Source organism: Aythya marila (assembly GCF_965140915.1).
Source record: "Aythya marila genome assembly, chromosome: 3".
In the NCBI taxonomy this organism is placed as follows: Eukaryota; Metazoa; Chordata; class Aves; order Anseriformes; family Anatidae; genus Aythya; species Aythya marila.
The window spans coordinates 114,736,280-114,750,896 of NC_139044.1; the positions used below are offsets into that span (position 1 = coordinate 114,736,280).

Here is a 14,617-nt window from a genome sequence, read left to right on the forward strand (position 1 = left end):
GACACAATGCTCTCTCTGGGTCCTCCTCCTACAGGCCCCACAAGCAACTGGGCCACAGCTGGCACCCACGGCAGAGGGATATAGAAGGGATACAGGAGGGATACGCTGTGACATCACCACCAGGGCCTGTTACCACAAAGAGGGCCGTCCCTAGCTCTTCGCTGAAGTAGACTTGAGGAGGAAACTTCTTCACTGAAATACATCCTGGCAAACCTACCGTATCTTGGTCTGGTTGTCACCTTTCACCACTTCTCCACTGGGGTCATAGACTCACAGAATGTCCTGAGTTGGAAGGGACCTGCGAGGATTGCTGAGTCCAGCTCCTGAGTCTCCAAAGTGTTATAAATGAGGTCTGAATTCAATCTGAATTTTGTAATATTTATAAAACAAATATTTCTAAAAGGTATAAAAGGCAAGTAAACAGCGCTGGGTGTGCGGGGACTCTACGCTCCACCAACACGCACACACAAACATCAAACATTCTAAATATACAGAAAATTGATTTACATACTAAACCCGAATATGCCTATACATACGTACAATCAGGAAAGGTAACAAACAATCCTTTAATTTCCATGACTTAACAGTCTCCCTTTTCCATTCCTTCTGAACAATATGTCTCGGTTTAAGTTGTCAAGCAACTCGGTCTTCAGGCCTTATGTATCCCGTTCTTCCCAGATCGAAGAAAAAGCACATTCATCTCCTTTTCAAGGCCAATAGGCCTGGATCAAAAGGCACGTTCAGGTCACAGGGGGCGTAACAGCAAAAGCCTTCGATGGCTGTAGCAGCAGAGGGGCCCATGGCGTAGCAGTCGGATCAGTAAAGGAGCCCGCAGCTCCCTCACTATCTGGCAAGCCACACGTTTGTGATCGTGGCTCTACATGGCTCTTTAATCTCAGAGATTGCTTGCCAGGTGCCGAGCAATCCCACTGCAACCTTGTCGTTTTTAGTTGCAGAGTCCCACACCTTGACCTCAGTTTGGTCCCATATTTCAGGCTCATAAACTGTCCGATTGTCAATAAGGAGAATAAGTTGCAAGGTTACCAGGACAGTCTTTGTTTCTAAGGACATACATGTATGATTCCCCATAATGCACAACTGCTTACCAGCGAGAGGCAGTTGTGTGCACGGCTCCACTTCTCTCAGCTCAAGCTTCTCTCCAGCTCCAGTGTGCCCATTTCCAGTGACTTTCTGTATGAGCTTCTCTGAGCAGTTTGCTGAGTTTGGCCGAACCTATCTTCACGAGGCAATCAAAATGCCTGTTCCCGTCCTGGTCTCCATTCTGCCACCCTGTTCCTCTTCACTCCTTTTTCCTACTTCTTTATTGATGTAACTTCATCGTGTTGCCTTTTTTTCTTTTTTTCTTTTTTTTTTTTTTCTTTTTCTTCTTCTTTCTTGAGGGCAGGCTCCCCTCTTATACCCTTCTCTCCACAGCAGTTCTTTTCCAAACAACTTTTCATTGGTCAAACAACTTTGAATGTAAAGACAACAGCAAACACCCAGAAACATCCATGCCTTAACATGGAACCAGCTGGAGAACAAGAAACTGGAGACTGCATGGAGTCTCCTGAATCACCCTTGTTCCCTCTAAACTCTTTTATATTCCTGATGGCCTCATCGTTAAGAATCTAATGTTATCCCCTCCCTGCTATGCGCATGGCCTCGGTTGCGCGGGTAAAACGGGTCGGTAACGGCTCGGGGCTGGGACATGGAGCCGGTGGGAGTTGTGAGGAAGCGGCAGCAGCGGGGTGAGTCTGTGCGCGGGGAGTTGTTGTGGGAGCTGCCGCTGTGTTGGCTGCTAGGAGCAGGGGGTTAGGGGAAGGCGGTGTTGGTTGTAAGGACTACAACTCCCAGCAGGCTTTTTGGCTGGAGCGCCTGTTGCGCTGTTGGGGCTCGCAGCGTTGCATGCTGGGAGTTGTAGTGCTCTACATGCATCCTGTATACATGTATCCTGGCATTTCTTTCCTTTTGCTTGTTAACGTGCACTTTGTATCGGATGGATTATAATTGCTGGATTATTTGTTTCCTTCTTTGCTGTTTGGTTTACAGACAATGAAACATCACCCTGCATCTTCCAGTAGAAGAAGGTAGACTGCTAATGAGGGAACAGCAAGAAAACCTAGTAGCAAAAAAAAAAAAAAAAAGGAACGGATGGAGAAAGAAGAAAACAAGCTCAAAAAAGAAAGGTAATCATTCTTTTGGGTCAAGTAAGTTAAAACATAACCAATGAAAGAAAGGGATTTGCCCGTTTTTCTGCTGGATTTCGTGTATTTCATACCTTTCATTAAAGGCAGTCCTCTTGAGGAAATGTCCAGCGTGGACAGTTCCTTTGAGACCGTTGTGGTTTAACCTTGGTAGGCAGCTCAGCCACACACAGCTGCTTGCTCATTCCCCCACAGTGGGATGGGGATGATATAAAGGTGAAAGCAAGAAAACTTGTGAGTTGAGATAAATATAGGGTAAAAGGTAAATCAAAAGCTAAACACCCAAAGGAAAATAAGGAATTCACTCACAGCTTCCCATTGGCCAGCAGATGTTGAGCTGTGTCCAGGACAGCTCCATCATGCATAAGAGTTTCTTGGTAAGACAAATGCCATACCCTCAAACACCCCATCTTATTTCCCCCAGCTATTATTGCTGAGCACGATGTCATGTGGTATGGATTACCTGTTTGGTCAGCTGGAGTCATCTGTCCTGGCTGTGTCCCCTCCCAGCCTCTTGCGTACCCCCAGCCTTGCTGGCAGGGCAGTGTGAGAAGCAGAAAAGGCCTTGATGCTGTGTAAGCAGTCTTCAACAACAGCTAAAACCCAGTGTTATCCGCAATATCTTGGTTAGAAATTTAAAATATGGTGCTATACAAGCTGCTGGGAAGAAAACTAACACTGTCCCAGCCAAAACCATAATAGAGACCCCCTGCCTTAACTAGGAACTGTGGAAACCAGGGAGCAGGTGCGTGCTACCGTGTTTGGTCAGCAGAGGGAAGTGTTGCCTGATGGTTAACAAGAAGACAAGCTGGCTGTAGTTTTGAAGACATGCATAGAGTCTATAGAATCACAGAATCACAGAATTTTCTAGGTTGGAAGAGACCTCAAGATCATCGAGTCCAACCTCTGACCTAACGCTAACAGTCCCCACTAAACCATTTCCCTGAGCTCTACATCTAAACGTCTTTTGAAGACTTCCAGGGATGGTGACTCCACCACTTCCCTGGGCAGCCTGTTCCAGTGCCTAACAACCCTTTCAGTGAAGAAGTTCTTCCTAACATCTAACCTAAAAACTCCCCTGGCTCAACTTAAGCCCATTCCCCCTCGTCCTGTCACCAGGCACGTGGGAGAACAGGCCAACCCCCACCTCGCTACAGCCTCCCTTGAGGTACCCATAGAGAGCAATAAGGTCGCCCCTGAGCCTCCTCTTCTCCAGGCTGAACAAGCCCAGCTCCCTCAGCCACTCCTCGTAGGACTTGTTCACATATATGAACAGAGTGATGAAATCTAAGCTCCTTTGGCTCAGGTGACATTTCTTCAGTCCTGGAAAATATTCTGCCCATATCTCAGGATTGGCTTGGGCAGCTCACTGTTCGAAAGAGTTTCCTTAACAGCTTATCTTATGAGCAGCATGAGTTCAGTGCTGGTTAGGCAAACATCTTGTGTGTTTCTTATTACGTGACCCATTCTTGGAATGGGAGGAACTAAGAAGAATGAATCGCTTTCCTTAACCTGCTTGAGATGAATTACAGTGTCACAGTTCAGAAAGCCTTTTTTATAGTCAGTAGTAACAGATGAACGTCAAGCATTGAAGTGCTTTCAAGTGCTTCTTATGGTGGGTTAATGGTAGTAAATAAATTGTTGCACAGCAGAGAATGTCTCAAAATTGCAACATTTTTAGTATATCTTTTTTTTCAGGGAGTCACTCAGACAGTCAAAAGGAAAAATAAGGAAGTTCTGGCTATGTTTACTTCACTTGATTCCTTCTGTGCTTGGAGGCTTTCTGATTTAAAAAACAAACAAACAAACCAAACAAAAAACAAACTTTGCCTTTATTTTCGTTTCAGATCTATTTTGCCCAAACAAAGTGGGGGAAAAGGAGATTTTCAGAAATACCTGAACTTGTTGAAAGAGAGGTAAGAAATAAACTTTTTGAGAGAAAAAGAGGAAAAGGAATTTGGTTTACCCAGTTGTTCTGTGCCATTGTTGGAGGATTGCACCAGGGAGCATCACACTTAGAAAAACTTGGAAGAGAGCGTGGATGCAAAATCAAAGAGGGAGATATTGACAGTGGACAAGCAAGTGTTGTTGAAAGTATCCAGACCCATTTTAGCTACTTCTACAGAAGTAGCAGGACTAAGGAGGTATTCTTAACAGCTACTTTAATAAGAGTTATACTTATTTAGAAGGGTTTATGTTTGTTGGCAGCTATTTATTTTGTTATTATTTTATGATAGAGGCAGGAGCAGTGAGCTAAATTTTCTTTAACAGTCACAAAATGAATTAGAATTTAAGTTAATTCAAAGAGAAGTCAAAGGGGAAAAAAATTGTTAGGCCATAACTTGGAGTCTTTTTATGTCATGGAAACAGTTGTTTGTGACTGAGAATTTTTGTGTGTGTTGGTATACCATACACTTATGAATATCGGGCCTAAACCTGTATGCTGCTTTTTTGGTCTTCCAGTATATCAAGATATGAACACGAGCAGCTAGTTTTTTGTAACTTATTTTTTTATGCTTCACTTGTGATGTGTCAGGTCTGATTCCTGACTTGCCAAAATCCTCCTGCACCTCCATATCAAATGTGTGTTAAACTGTGACAGTTTGATGTATACAACAGGAAGATACTTGGACTTTAGCAAAGTATTTGATATTGTTTCCTACGGTAAACAACTGACAGGCCTGTAATTCCCTGGATCTTTCTTCTTGCGCTTTTTGTAGATGGGCATCATGTTTACTAACCTTCAGTTAGTAAATTTTGGAATTCCGTTTTGGAAAAGAATCTGGGACAGCTTTTCTTCCTGTCTTGATACTTTTACTTCACTGATAGCAATTGGGCTAAACTGAGTTTAGTTTCTCCCCAGTTTCTCCCCATTAGTATTTTTTTTTTTTTTTTTTTTTTTTCTAAAGAACTCCAAACAAGTCATGGTTGTGTTCTCTTTTATAAAGGATGCTGAGACTTTTCAAGACCTTAAAGGTGCCCCCAGGGAAGCTGGGCGAGCTGAAGAATGTCCTGAGCCTTCAGCTGGCAGAGAAACAAATGCTTGAGACAAATGAAAAGACTTTGATACAACTGCAGGTATGAAAGACATATGAAAGGAAGAAAATAGGTTTTGTGATGCTGCTGCTCAGTGCATTGTAACTTTTTATTAGAAGGACTGCTGGCTATGTCTGTGCTTCTGTGGAAGAGTAGTCCAGTGTCCACCATCACCCATTTTAGCTACAGAGCAGAGTATTTTTTTTCTTCTTTTTCTTTTTTTTCAGTGACTTGACTGATGCTGTGGAGAAGAGACACTAAGCTCTCAATACTTTTTAAAGTACTATCAGGAGAGATGGAACAGATGTTAATTCTTTAAGTTAATTTCTTATAGTTCTTTTTATATGTTTTTTTTTTTTTTTTTTTTTTTTTTTTCCATTCTTCAGGACTGTTTGTGTAGGGACTTTTATGCTGTATATTAAACACAAAAGACTCACCATTTCTCAAGCAGATTTTGTTCTGTTTTTGTTTATATTTTATCTGAAGAAGAAATAACTAAAGCTGAGCAATCAGCAGAACACATGGCAGAAACTATAAAGAGACTGCAATTCAAAATCCAGACGCTCAAGAAACAGTTAGAGGAAGATGAAAAAAGGGCTCAGAAAGTATTGGCACTAGGTCTTGATGCATTCCTCTAAGGAGAAGGTGTTTCACGAGCTAGCGCATGTGAGCTGTTTCTGCAGAGAGTGTTGTATAAAGAAGGACTCATCAGCCCTTGAGAATGTGTCTTTTTATTTTTTCAAGTTCAGTTGCAAAATTTAAAAGTTCAGGTTTATTTATTTTTTCTATCTAGGTGTTCCAGGAAGGTGGCACTGGGGCACTCCACCTTCCAGAACTCCCCAAGCGCAGTTTACAGGCACCCACTTTGCAGGTGAGCATGGAATGTATTTTCAGAGGCAGCTTGAGTATGAGAGGGAAGGCAACAGCAAGTGCTTTTATAACTTAAACAGTCCCAGAGAGAAGTTTATCTGAAACTTTTTTTCCCTTTTCTTTCTCTTCATTCAGGGCTATGTAATGAGCTTGTGCTTTAAAAAAACAAAACAAAACCTAGAAAACATGCCACTTAAAGGAACACTTGTCTTTTCTTATGAGCCCTATGGTTCTAGAGAGCATGTAATCATTTCTGAAGTATACCTCTGTGTAGCTCTGATGGAAGGAACTTTGTTTCTTTCTGTGCCTTTGAATCTTTTATTTTTAGCTGAATCTAAATAGTCTGCATGATCTAAATGAGCTGAATCTAAATGAGTCTGCATGAATGTCTGATGGAGTGAAACTTCCGTTGAACTCAGTGTAATCATTTTTTTGATTTGTTGTCTTTTTTTTTTTTTTTTTTTTTTTTTGAAGAAATTCTGAAGATAAAAAGTCAGAAGGGTCTTTTAAAGGATATGAGTGCTGTTCAGCAGTCAGCTGATATGGAGAACATGTTAACCCTCATTGAAAGTCACATGAGAAGGTGGACTTCCTTTGAGAGACCAAAATATATGGAGTCTCATATGAAGCAAAACGATGCATGCCAGTGCACTCACTCTATGTTAATGTAGAGCAGTGGGATGCTGATCACAGAAATGGCACTTTGTTCCTAATGGCTTTACTGTTTTGACTGCTGAACATAAATCTGCATCTGCATTCTGGGACTCTAATGATATAAGAGATCAATAATCAATATTGATCAAGAATATTTTTTTGAGCTGTGATGGCTTCTAATGTTGGTATATACTGCCTTAGGAGAAGGGAGGGAGGTGGAACTTGGGTTTATTTGTGTATTTTTATATAGTAAGTTAACCCATTATATTTTGGCTTTTATATTGCATCTGTAAGTTGGTGAAAGCAGAACCTCTTAAACTAACATTTATTTTGGAATTAAATCCTCTTTAAACCTGAAGCATGTAATAAAAATGTTTATCTAGTGCTCAGTTGTAAATCTCTGTTTCAACTTTCACACCTTTTTAATAAAAAAAGAAATACAGGAGATTGTATAATTTTTATCCTATCTCCAGGAATTTTGTTTTATTCTTACATTTTCATATTTGCTGCTTCTCAAAAAGACATTCAAATGTTATTTATCTAGATGATTGGAGAAAGTGCTACAAGACTTGGTCTATTCAGCCTAGAAAAGAGGAAGCTGAGGGGAGACCTCATTGCAGTCTACAGCTTCTTCATGAGAGGGTGGAGGGCAAGGCACCAGTCTATTCTCTTTAGTCACCAGTGATAGGACCCACAGAAATGGTGTCAAGCTGAGGCAGGGGAAGTTTAGGCTGGACATCAGGAAGAGGTTCTTCACTGAGAGGGTGGTTGCACACTGGAACAGGCTCCCCGGTGAAGTAGTCATTGCACCAAGCCTGTTGGAGTTTAAGAAGTGTTCGGACTGTGCGCTTAGTCACGTGGTCTAAACTTTTGGGTAGACCTGTGCGGTGCTAGGAGTTGGACTCGATGATCCTTATGGGTCCCTTCCACCTTGGGTTATTCTATGGTTCTATGACTGAAGGCAGGTATGTGATCAGGTGGTCTACCTGTGCAATATTTATTTTCAACATGAAAGTATTTCCAGGCATAGTGCTATAGGAACTGCCCTTATGTAAATATAGCCATGTACTCAAACGTGTCAGTGCTGCCTTTATGTATAGCTATACATGTACTGACAAAGCATTGTTGTGACACAGAGGCAAGCTTCTGCTTCAATATGGTGAGAAGATGTGTGGGAGTTTGAAGAAAGGCAGACAGGCACATGGTGTCTCTTCATCTCTGTGTTGCTGGTTCATTCTCCAGTTTATAACACAGGTGCCACGTTAGTGTGTCTTAAGCTGTCTTACTTCTCTTGGATCTTCATCCTACGGGTTTATGGAGCTGTGATGAACCAAGGGAATCATTTCAGGAAGGAGGTGGTGGTAGATTCATGGTCAGACTTCAAAGCTGTTATCACCCGTCCTCAGAGGCAGGTACATACATATACATGTTATTGTCTTTGTTTCTGAGAGCTTTGTGAATGGGGCGAGCTTTATCTGGGAAGCGTGTAGCTGGAGCGTGTGAAAACCATACAGCGCAGCAGGGCAACCCAGGTGGATGCGAGAGCAAAGCCCACTCTAGGGAGCACTGCTCTATCCTGAAGCAAGCTGACTAGTGACTATAGCCTAACCAAACTTATCTGTGAAGTATATGCTATAATTGATTGTAAGCATCCTGATCACACTGACTGCAGAATAACTTGCACAGCTTATGCAGAGACATATTTTACCTGCACTTATGGCACTTGACTGAGCCTTATCAGGATTCTTTTGTCTCTCTAGCCTTTGTACAGGCAGACAGTAAGAAAGAGCCTTAATGAGCCTGTGATGGGGCAGATACAGCTACAAGGTGAAGGATGGGTCCTCCTGGAGTCCAGAACAGGCAGTGCTAAAATGAAGCTGGGAGAAGCTTTGCCTTAGTCCCCTCTGTCCACCATTATAAAACAGTCTCCGAATTGCATTCATTTGTGGGTGCCTCCCCAACCCCAGGCTAGGAGACAGGCTCCTGTTGGTGTGGTCTCGCATCAGGTACTATGAGTGCTGCCTGTGCTAGATTCTTGGCATGCTGCCTGGGACAGCCAGTGCTCCTAGGCCAGCAATGCAGGAGTCAGCACAGGACAAGGATGATCCCCGATGTTGTTGCCATCCTGTCTAAGAGGATTTAACAGTATTGACAGGAACTGACTGTGCTATTTCAACTCAGGGCAGAGAACAGGCATTGCTGCTATTTTGTTTACCAGAACACGTGCAGTCTAAACATGTTGATGTTGGTTACCAAATAACACAGTGTGGGTGTTGGGACAACTGGTAGAAAAGGTGGTTATTGAACAATGAATTCAGCAAGAGCTTCAAGAAACTGCCACCAGGCCTAGGTTATTGTGCCTTGCTTATATGAAGGCTTACTTCCATTGCTGCTTTCTGCTACTTTTGACACTCTGGAGAGCAATAGATGTTTCTACGACTGAAACTGCCAAGTAAGATGTCCTAAAAATATCCACCCTGAAGCTCCAACCATTTGGTGGATCTCGGGGGTTACCTTTCATTGAGTTTTGATTCCAGTGTGAAAGGTGTGTGTGTGGAAAGGGAGGGATGTTTAATTCTGTATTTTTTCTCCCCATAATAAGACAGATGACCTTGACCATTATACTAACGCACATGCAGTTTTCTACAAGGAGCCACAGGCTTACCAGGAGCTACTGGAAAACACAAATGCCATCAACTGGGGACAAATTTTTCAGGTTCAAGGTATAGTCCTTAACTTGGTTTAAAGGAAACAGAATAGATGAACTTGTTGGTTTAAAAAGTCTTAATGGAGTGTAGACCCTGCCATTGTGCTCTGCATAAAGGTGTTTTGTACTTATACAAAACACAAGTTCTAAGCTATGGCTTTTGTAGGATTTTTGTTTGTGTTTTAATTCCATCCATATTTTATCCTATGTCGCCATTTCAAGTTCTGCTTTCAATTATGTTGAGATATTTCACTGGCAGGAGGATGTATTTATTTATTTTTTGCCACTTGTCATAGATTCTGTAGGCAACAAACAGACTGAGCTGAGCAGTAATTAGAAGTCCAATGAGAGCCTGTGCTTGGAAGTTGAACCCAGATACTGCTGCCTGCTGAAGCCTCACCTCAAGCACTTTGCGCAGTTTTAGGCAGCACGGTATCAGAAAGGCATAAAACTATTAGGGTCCAAGGGAGGGCTACAAAGATGGTGAAGTGTCTGGAGGGGAAGATTCCTGAGGAGTGACTGAGGTGCATTAGTTTGTTCAGCCCAGAGCAGAGCAGGCCGAGGGGAGGCCTCATGGCGGCCTGCAGCTCCCTCACGAGGGGAGCGGAGGGGCAGGCGCTGAGCTCTGCTCTCTGGGGACAGCGACAGGACCCGAGGGGATGGCATGGAGCTGGGACAGGGCAGGGTCAGGCTGGGGGTGAGGGAAAGGTTCTGCACCCAGAGGTGGTCGGGCACTGGGACAGGATCCCCAGGGCAGTGGTCACAGCACTGAGCCTGCTGGAGTTCAAGAAGCATTGGGACAGTGCTCTCAGACATAGGGTCTGGTTTTGGGTGATGCTGTGTGGAGCCAGGAGTTGGACCTGATGATCTTTGTGGGTCCCTTCCAACTCAGGATATTGTATGATTCTACAACTCTATATTTTCGATGATCTTGAGGTCTCTTCCAACCTAGAAAATTCTGTGATTCTGTGATTTCTTTAGAATATCTATATTATGTATTACACAAATATATGTGTTCTATAATTTTGGAGATCTCAGGTACCTGGTTAGTTCTGTAAAAAGTGTAATAGTGGACTTCATTTATAAAAAAAAAAAATAATAATAAAAAAAAATCTTTTTAAAGTACCTTAGTGTTTATCTTTGTAAACACAGGGCTACAGAATGGAATCTGTGGAATATCCAGAGCTGTTGCTTTATCTAAGCAGGTAGATGTGAAAGCATCCTCCTTCCAGATGGTTATCCACTCAGACCCAGACACGCTGCCAGATGTCAAACTTCAGTATGTCTAAGGACACCATATCATTTATCAATGTCCTTACAATATATTTATAGAAAGTATATTTACATAACAAATAATAGGAACACTGCTAGGCTTTCTCTGTGACTGGGTTAAAAATCTGACCAGGGAATTACTTGATAAGGAAGTAATTCAAAACTTAAAACTTACCAACGTCATTCTTTAATGTCTATGACTTTTGCAGGTTTATTTTTCAGAGTAGTCCCCATCCACTCCTCTCTGGATGTATACATGAGCTCCACAGGCCTCCTTTCCTGTGTCAAAGCTCCTTAGATTTGGCAGATAGGTCTGGGATTCCCACAAAATTTGTTTTTCACAAGAGTGCTTTTCACAACTGCTTGAAACTTTACATTTCCTCTGCCAGTGAGCTTCGTCTGACATCAGAGCAGAAGAGCATGGGAACCAGAGGCTCCTTTTTTTCCTGGGATAAATTTCTCAGTAGTGGATTCAAAATGCAGAGAGACTCTATTGGTCTTGTAAGACAAGAGATTGGAAATCAAATCCTTTCCACTCCTCTGTGCCAACTGTATGACACTGGGGCTACTTGTCAGCCGAAACAGCTGGGTGAGAGCCTCTGAAGCTGGTAAAAGTTCAAATAATATAAGCTTTGGCTTCTCTAGGTATGAAGCTTCACACATTACCCAACTAGTTGGCTTGCTGCTTTACTTCCTCGCATCTTTTGGCATCACTAACAGTGTAGTCCAAGGGGCTAACTAACAGGGACGCAGGTGAATTGGGAAAGGCAAATACTTTGTAAAGGTAAAATGTACATAGACCTTTGGAAGGGTCAGAGTTGATACTGGATCGATGCCTGCAGGTCAGAGAGGAGATAATGCTTAGGCATATCCTTGGGTTAATTACAGTGTACCTGACAGAATGCTACTAATGGAAGTTACCTCTTCTTGCTAAATCTATGTCTGGATCAGATCTTTTGCATGAGAGATTTTGAAATACCAGCAGTTCCTAGGCTAAAATTATGAGATTTTCTAAAATGAAAAGAAAAAAGTGGATCGAGACATTTCATTTTTCTAAAATTCAAATATTCCATTACTATTTTAGCTTTTTGCATTTCATATTGCATTAAATATGAGAATGTCACTTGTATGTGCGGTGCAATTTGAAACAACATACAGTGTACATGAGTCACTCACACACGTGGCTGGCAGATACGATTTCAGAAACCCCAGCTATGACTGTACTTCATCAATTTTTTAAAACTGAATATATTTTTTGAGTAAAGTGGGTGATTCCTGGCTGGAGAGACCTATTGGAATACGAGAAAATTTCCACCAGACCATAGGAAATTAAGAACTGTAGGAAACCATAGTGTTATGTTAGTGTGTGAGCAGGTGCACAGATGCTTATACTCCTGACTCAAAGGCAGATAGGGGCTTAAGGCAGCCTAGTATTTCAGGATATTTTAACATGATATTATAATTCTTATCTTTCTCAAGTTCTGGGAAGTTCTGCCATTGCATTTGATAGATCCAGGTCTCTACCTCTAGATTCTACCTTGTTCATCCCAATTACACCATTTTTACAGAAGCTTTGGAGATCTTATAGAGAGTGAGAATAGTTTTCAGGTACCAACATCCAGTGTTTGTTTGATCCAAAGACAGAAACAAAGCATTTGATAAACAACAGCAAAACCTCAGCAAAAAGCCTGAGGTGGTCATACAATGTAGGACCCAGCCATATGAGAGGCAGAGTTTCAGGTTGCCTAGGGAAATAAAGGTCATGGAGGAAAAAGAAGGGTGAGTGCAGACAAGACTGGTGACATTTCAATAGAAAAACCTCAATGCACAGCCGATGCAGGGAGGTCACTGAAACATGAATATGAGCTTTGCTGCTTCTTGCCTTCAGAAAGGTGTTGATGAGAAGAACTTGAAATTCTACTGGAAGTGGATTTATCTGCTCTGTCTACTCCTAGAAGTATTTCCAATTGAAGGAATAGCATGTGGAGCCATCTGGTATGTGAAGAGACAATGGCTTTTCTTCTAGAAAAGAAAAAGTAACATCCTGAGCCTGCAGACACAGCACTGGGGCAGGCTGTGGCCACAGTTTAGGCATTTTGATGTCCTTGCCAGAAATTCTCAGAGACATACATGTTCTGCTTCTCCATAACCCCTTCTTTTTTTGGTCAACCTTTGTATATTAATCCCCAAGTGATGTGTATTCTTTATAACTGCAGTGATCACTTTTAATTGCCAAAAATATTTTTGAGAGAAATCAGAAATGACATGGTGGTATAATAAAAGAGTGTCTATAGTAAAGTGCATGTACTGTGTAGTATTTGAAGTTTTCCTTCTATTGCACTTTCAGGTGGTGTTCAGTTTAATACATGTTGTTCTGCCCTTGGCTTAGGCACCACCACAAATGTTCATTGTCTGCTCAGTGGGACAACAGGAAGAAAAAAAGTTTGCACAAGCAATATGTTGTAGGGTCCCTTCTGATCTGTGATGAGCAGGTTTCCAATGGTGTATAAAGACGTAGGTTTGAGGAAAATTCTTTCTGCAGTGTCTATTCCAAAACCTTTTTATTTTTCATTGTCAATAGAAGAGGGAGGAAAAGCAATAAGCACACAGATAGTTGTGTTTCACTCACATTTGGTGAGGGAAAGATCCCCTATGCACCCTATGGTGATCATTCAACAAACAATGGTGTTCATTGCACCAGCACTTTGCTGAAGTGCCCAGGCATTGCTGGATGGCAGCTGAAGGACATTGAGACTGGACCAAGAGTACTTCTCAACTCCCAAACTGCCTCCTGGGAGAGAGCAGAAGGGGAGGCTTGGAGAAATATTGACCTGGGGTTGTGCTGACTCTCCGTCAGTTTTTACTTCCTTTTGCTGTCACCAGGAGGTGTTAGCCCTCTGCCATCTGGAATTTGCAAACCGTGTTTATGCAATGTTTAATAGAAAGTCAGAAGGTGTATTACAAAAGCAACAGATATTTGCTATGGTTGCATGCTTTATTTACTGAGGTTATCCAGTTACGGAATATTCAGGAATAACCTTTACAGCCATCTGGACTCGGGTCAACTTGGATTAAGGTTTTTCCTTAGAAGTAATCTGCCATAAGGAATAAACAACTCTGTTTTCTTTGCAAATGGTAGTCTGTGGCAGACCTATAGGATACATCTATATTTGTGAAATAAATTTGTGGGACTGTTTAATTTACTCTTAGCATTTTAAGCCTTCCATTGTTGTAAAGAGAAAACAACAGGGAAGAGAGAGGGAGTAAATTAAAGAAGAAATTTCCACTTTACAGATGCAAGTGTCACGTGCTGGAGGGAGAGTTTCTATTTTTTCTCAGTGGTCAGAGAGCCCATGTGTTTGAAAGCAGTGAACCCAAACAGTCCAAGGTGATTGGGCAGACCAACAGAGTAAGTACTGTCATGATTATAACTGTGGGTCTTTTTGGTGGACATTGCATGGGGATGAATACCCTGATTTGAGTACAACTGACTTCTCCCTTACTCTGAAGTGTGTGGGTCTTGCCTGGAAGAATGACAGCCCTTGCTACAGTTTTCATCATGATGATCTTGCAAACACCAACCTACTCTGCCATAATTCAGGAACAGTCTGGCATTTCCATCTTTCAGATCCCATCCACCTTATAAACTAGAAAAGACCTAGAGATGGAGATTTAGTTTCTCCATGTCTGGTGCCAAAACCTGGCAAAAAGCCTTCAGCATCCTCAAATAAACAGTCAAATGATGGCCATCGTACATCTCAGAGATGATGTAGTCCATTAAATCAGTTTAATAAACATTAAACTAGTCGGCTTTGATGTTATATTGGGATGCAACGGGCTAAATGTTACGGTGGTAGCTTTCACGTGTGTGTTG

The 14,617-nt window shown here is 42.0% G+C and overlaps 1 protein-coding gene and 1 pseudogene across 2 annotated transcripts; both read left to right on the forward strand.

Annotated features, from left to right (window-relative positions):
* The first annotated feature begins 1,656 nt into the window (after positions 1-1,656).
* On the forward strand, positions 1,657-6,708 carry LOC309876203 (centromere protein Q-like; annotated as a pseudogene). The gene is made up of 7 exons: positions 1,657-1,674; positions 2,127-2,186; positions 3,903-4,120; positions 5,153-5,282; positions 5,726-5,845; positions 6,034-6,124; positions 6,585-6,708. The product of its transcript is annotated as a centromere protein Q-like (transcript).
* Positions 6,709-7,670: 962 nt separating this feature from the next.
* On the forward strand, positions 7,671-12,323 carry LOC309876205 (glycine N-acyltransferase-like protein 3; the record flags this gene model as incomplete). The annotated part of the gene is made up of 4 exons (XM_082756209.1): positions 7,671-7,725; positions 8,007-8,176; positions 9,346-9,504; positions 10,593-12,323. 4 exons carry the CDS (start codon positions 7,671-7,673, stop codon positions 10,758-10,760), a joined length of 552 nt encoding a protein of 183 aa, XP_082612335.1. The 3' UTR covers positions 10,761-12,323.
* Positions 12,324-14,617: the final 2,294 nt, after the last annotated feature.